The sequence below is a fragment of the Antechinus flavipes genome, chromosome 1 (genome assembly GCF_016432865.1).
Source record: "Antechinus flavipes isolate AdamAnt ecotype Samford, QLD, Australia chromosome 1, AdamAnt_v2, whole genome shotgun sequence".
Lineage (NCBI taxonomy): Eukaryota > Metazoa > Chordata > Mammalia > Dasyuromorphia > Dasyuridae > Antechinus > Antechinus flavipes.
The window spans coordinates 477,114,392-477,119,615 of NC_067398.1; the positions used below are offsets into that span (position 1 = coordinate 477,114,392).

At 36.8% G+C, this 5,224-nt stretch overlaps 1 protein-coding gene across 1 annotated transcript; it reads left to right on the top strand.

Moving 5' to 3' along the window:
- Nucleotides 1-935: 935 nt before the first annotated feature.
- Nucleotides 936-4,748, top strand: SNAI2 (snail family transcriptional repressor 2). Its single transcript, XM_051970219.1, is given in 4 exon segments — nucleotides 936-1,245; nucleotides 2,028-2,462; nucleotides 2,465-2,572; nucleotides 3,574-4,748. Coding segments are annotated over 4 exon segments (804 nt in total). The 5' UTR covers nucleotides 936-1,166; the 3' UTR covers nucleotides 3,756-4,748.
- Nucleotides 4,749-5,224: the final 476 nt, after the last annotated feature.

Sequence of the window (5,224 nt, forward strand, 5' to 3'; positions counted from 1 at the left end):
CCCAACTTTTCCAGAACATCACATTAAGATACCTAATGGACTACAATTTATTGCCATTTGGATATGTAAGAGGATTGCTGTTCCTGACACAGCTTACCTAACTGCTGTATGGACTAGCTGGGCATCTTTCCTTATTAAGTATGCAGATTTCCATTTCCTCAGATAATCATATCTCTCATAGCAAGTCACAGCAGCTAATTTGGTGAAATGAATACTCAATTGTCACCAGGAAATGTGATCTTCTTGCTTTACTGAAGCTATTAGGATATAAAATGTATTCAGTGGCAATCAGAATGTGAATGGCATGCTGTTTCCAACAAGTTTTACAGACCAAAAGAACCTCCCCACTGTGAAGGAGCTTCCCTCCTCACTCACAGAAGCTTTTGTCTCCCCTCTCCTACCTTTCCTTTTCAAAAGCCAAGAGTTAATGATTTAGTTAATCTACAAGTAAAAACCATTCAAGATGCCACTTCAAAATAGAGATTCTCATTAACATTGCAAGCTGGCCGATCGTACTCCCCCTTTCCTTTCCTTAATGAACATTTTTTTCCATTGTATTTGTTTTTATCAAACATCTGGAAGCCAGATCTGTTTCAGAAAGAAATTGCAGTGTCTATGACTTATCTACTTTTGTGTGAGAAAGAATAATAAAGACTGGAGTTAAATAAGTAAAATTACCTCTATTGAAAATACTTAAACTTAAAAAAAATACTCAACTGAAATTCCGAGGAACAACATACAGCCACTTTGAACCCGAATAATTTAGTCTGACAACAGACTCTGTTCACAGCTGTCCCTAGGGGAGGAGTTGAAACCTGAACCAAACCCTTACCTCGAAGCAGTGATTGGATCCCTTCTCCCCAAAAGGGAGGAGAACCCGCCCAGCCAAAGAGGCTCTGTGTGTAAAAAAGGCTGAGCAGCTTCAGAAGTGATTGGACAGACAGAAACCGTGGCCCTACCCTCCTGCACCTGATAGTGGGTATTTACAGCACTTTGCAAGGAGCCTCTGCCTGCTGTAGCTTTCCTTCACTGCATGGATTCAGCGGAGTAGACAATGCTGGAGGGACCAATGTGTGAGCAGTGATTTGGAATACCGCACGGAACCTGGGGACCGTTATTCCAAAGCAAAAGACATTTTGGGAAAACTCCAAAGTCCTGACTTCAAAATGCCACGATCCTTCCTGGTCAAGAAACATTTCAATTCATCGAAGAAGCCAAATTATAGTGAACTGGACACACACACAGGTAAAAGAAAATGAGAAAGAGAAAGAAAAAGAAGTCTACCTCTCCCTTACTAAAATAGCTTTTGATAGATTTTAGTAATTCTGTTGTTTACTTGATTTGCCTTTTTAATTGCTATGCTGGAGTAATTTCCATTTTTCAGTATTTTTAGAATACCTTATTTCAGGAATTTGTACCACTTTTTTACTGTAAAAGGTTTTTTGGTTTTTGGTTTTTAGTTTTTTGGTTTTCTTTTTTTGTTGTTGTTGTTTATCTCTTCTTGAGTTTATTTTTTCTAAAGCTTAGGTTTTCCGAAACCTTGATTGCAACTTCTTAAAAACAGATTTCATGAAAAGAGGTTGTTTTCCTTTCATAATGTTGCATAAGTAAGTGTTGTATAGAAATGTAGACTGCACATGTTTGAAAGAAAACATTATGTCATAAAGAATAGCAATGGAAAACTCTCCCTAGATGCAAGTGCAGGCAGTTTTAGGCATTTCGATGTCAGCTTAAGAGGTGAAAGCAATGATAAGGCTTCTAGAACTTAAGTCTGGGTATTGCAATGATTGCTAATCTTCCAGGTGCTGTCATGGGTATTTCCAGGGAATGTACATATACACAAATACAATATGCATGTGAGTGTCATATTTTTAAACTGAATCGACTTTACAAATGCCTCTGTTGTCTCCTCTGGGCATCTGTCTTGTACACTGTGAAATCCTATAAGCATTATTTCATAGCTTGTTAGTAGGATTTTCCAGTTACTTTACCTTAATCCTCTTTTCTTTTTCTTTTTTTTTTTCCAGTGATTATTTCCCCATATCTCTATGAAAGCTACCCAGTACCTGTCATACCACAACCAGAGATCCTCAGCTCAGTAGCCTACAACCCCATTACTGTGTGGACTACAAATGCTCCATTCCATTCACCATTGCCCAGTGACCTCTCTCCTCTTTCTGGATATCCTTCCTCCTTGGGGCGTGTTAGCCCCCCTCCCGCTTCAGACACCTCATCCAAAGACCACAGTGGCTCAGAAAGTCCCATCAGTGATGAAGAGGAAAGAATTCAGTCCAAGCTCTCAGATCCACATGCCATCGAAGCAGAAAAGTTTCAGTGTAGTTTATGCAACAAAACCTATTCCACTTTCTCTGGGCTGGCCAAGCATAAGCAGCTGCATTGCGATGCCCAGTCTAGGAAATCTTTCAGCTGTAAGTACTGTGACAAGGAATATGTGAGCCTGGGTGCCTGAAGATGCACATCAGGACCCACACTTTACCTTGTGTCTGTAAGATCTGTGGCAAAGCATTCTCAAGACCCTGGTTGCTTCAAGGACACATTAGAACTCACACTGGTAAGTAAAAGAAAAATTAAAAATTAAAAAAGGCACAAATACTACTATATAATAGAATGAAGCTTTATGTTAGCTTTAGATTTTGCATTAGTAAATGACATCAGTGCTCTTAAATGTGACTGACGTTAATTTATAGCTGCTTCCTGGCTGCCCTTAAAGAGTCATTACAGCACAAAATGCTCGGGTTCTCGTTAACAACCTCTGCACTGATGATTGCAAACATGCGTTTAGACTTTGGAAAGGACTCTCGATGTGCAGGGGGTTTGGTCTCAAAGATCAGTTAGAAAAAGCAGGAAAGGTTGTCCCAGAATGTGTATTCTGTGTACCTGCCTCTGACTCCCACCCCCACTAGTATTCAGTGAGTACAAATGTTGCTATCTTAATCAATTGATTTAGTAAATAGATGAAAAAGGTTACCTATAGGTTGAAGTTTTTTTTGGTGTTTTTTGTCGGCTTTAGTTAAACATGTTCTTGCTGTGATAGCTAGTTTACTCCTAAAGCCCAGCTCCCACCCCTCATCCCCTTCACTCCTGCTCTTACCCCACTGCATTTCTTTCTTATTCCTGGCACAATATATTGTGAAGGGGAGGGAGAGGAAAGGCTTGTAATGTAGCTATAAATGTAAGATAGGATCAATTATAGAAAAAGCAAAAAGGGGAAATGCTCCGAAGAATTTGACCAAAACCATTAGCTGCACCTGTTGTTTATTCCCTGATATAACAGAATATTTTATCAAGTCCAGGAGCTACAAGCAGTATTTCAATTTATCTAGAAATGCTTACTCTTATCTTAAGGAGGCAGACATTAATTTAGTATATAGCAGGTGTCTAATAAATGTCATTCTATGAACTATGAATCGGAGTTGGCAATACTAAAATTTACTATTTCTGGTTCTTGGAGATCAGGGTGCCTGCCAGTCTTTTAGTGTTTCCTAGCTATTCGTTTTCCTTATGGAAATCACTAATGTGTTTCTTCCTTATTGTCTGTTTCATCTTTTCCAGGGGAGAAGCCTTTTTCATGCCCTCATTGCAACAGAGCATTTGCAGACAGGTCAAATCTGAGGGCTCACCTCCAGACCCATTCTGATGTAAAGAAATACCAATGCAAAAACTGCTCCAAAACTTTCTCCAGAATGTCTCTCCTGCACAAACATGAGGAATCAGGCTGCTGTGTAGCACACTGAGTGATGCAATCATTGTTTACTCGAACTGAAATGCATTTCTTCACTCCTATTCCAAATGATAAATACAAGTCCAAAGGCATTTTCTCTCCTGCTTTCCAACCAAATTAGAGATGTATATTTTTTTAAGGTTGAAGACCATAAAATCCATAAGGGTTTCAGGTTACTCACTTCCATGGGAAGTTCAAAATTGCCATACACCTACTAACATTTCAACTAGAACCTAAGGAAGAAGCAAAATGAGCTTTCTTCAGACATGAAGCCCAAAGCACATGATCTCTTTTCTTGCTAGGAAAAGAGTGCAAAGATTTACATTCCTGCCAAATCATTTCAATAGAGAACAAACAAACAGTATTATTTGTAATAAAGAGTTTCTTTGAGCAAGAGAATCTGCCCGACACCATCTATCTCAGGTGCCTTACAAAGTATTCCAAGTTTACTTTTTTGAAATTCCCAATATTACTTGTTGCTGTTGTTGAAATAAGGCCTTTGTTGATTATCTGCAATGCTTTACACTCAAAGAAGCAAAAATACAAAAGAATGTATTAATGTATTTCATGTTTTAGCATAAACAGTATGTGCCTTAGGGGAAAGAAAAACTAGTGTTGAACATTCCTGGTGCATGCTTGACCCATGTTTTAGTACAAAATAGGTTTTCATTTTTCTCTAAAATTAAAAAAAAAACTAAAAACAAAACGGGAATAAGTGCAAGAGAGGGGATTTTTGGAAGTTCAACTATGTATTTTTTTCCTTTTAAAAATGCACAAAGAAAATGCAATATCTACAGCATTAGCCCCCTCCAAGTGCCTTTTTTTGTTAATTGTTGGTGAACATAATGTAAATTTTGTTTTTATTTTTATATGACTGAATGGGATATGTATGAAAGTGAGCTATTGCCTATGGTCACATCTATATGCGACTTGAAGACTGTGTGAAGTAAAATGTTTCTACAATTTTTTTAGTCACTTTTTTACAATAAACATTTTTTGAGAAAAATTTCAATTGTTATTATTACTTACAGAGATTTTATTTGCTTTGTCATCAGAGGAAATACCCGAAACAAAGTATGGTTTAGTTTATTTAGTAACCACTTAAAAGTATCAATGGGAAGGATACATTAGCTTATAGATGATAAGTGAACAATAAAACTTTCACTGATGCAAAAATATTTATATTTAATATGCAGATAACACTTTCAAACTTAGAAAAGAATAATCAATCTAGTGCTGCCATCTACCTGTGGATAATAATTAATATTAGATTATTTTCTTCTGCTTATGTCAAAACTCAACAAATTATAAAATATAAGAATTAATGACCACTAATTTCATTACATCTTTTTAAAAAGTCAAATTACAACCAATTCATATTATGGAGACCACAGTTAGACAATAGTCTTTTTTTTAATTATACATAATACAAGATGGATTTAATCTGAGAAACGGGAAATTTAAATTGAGAAAATATGAAAA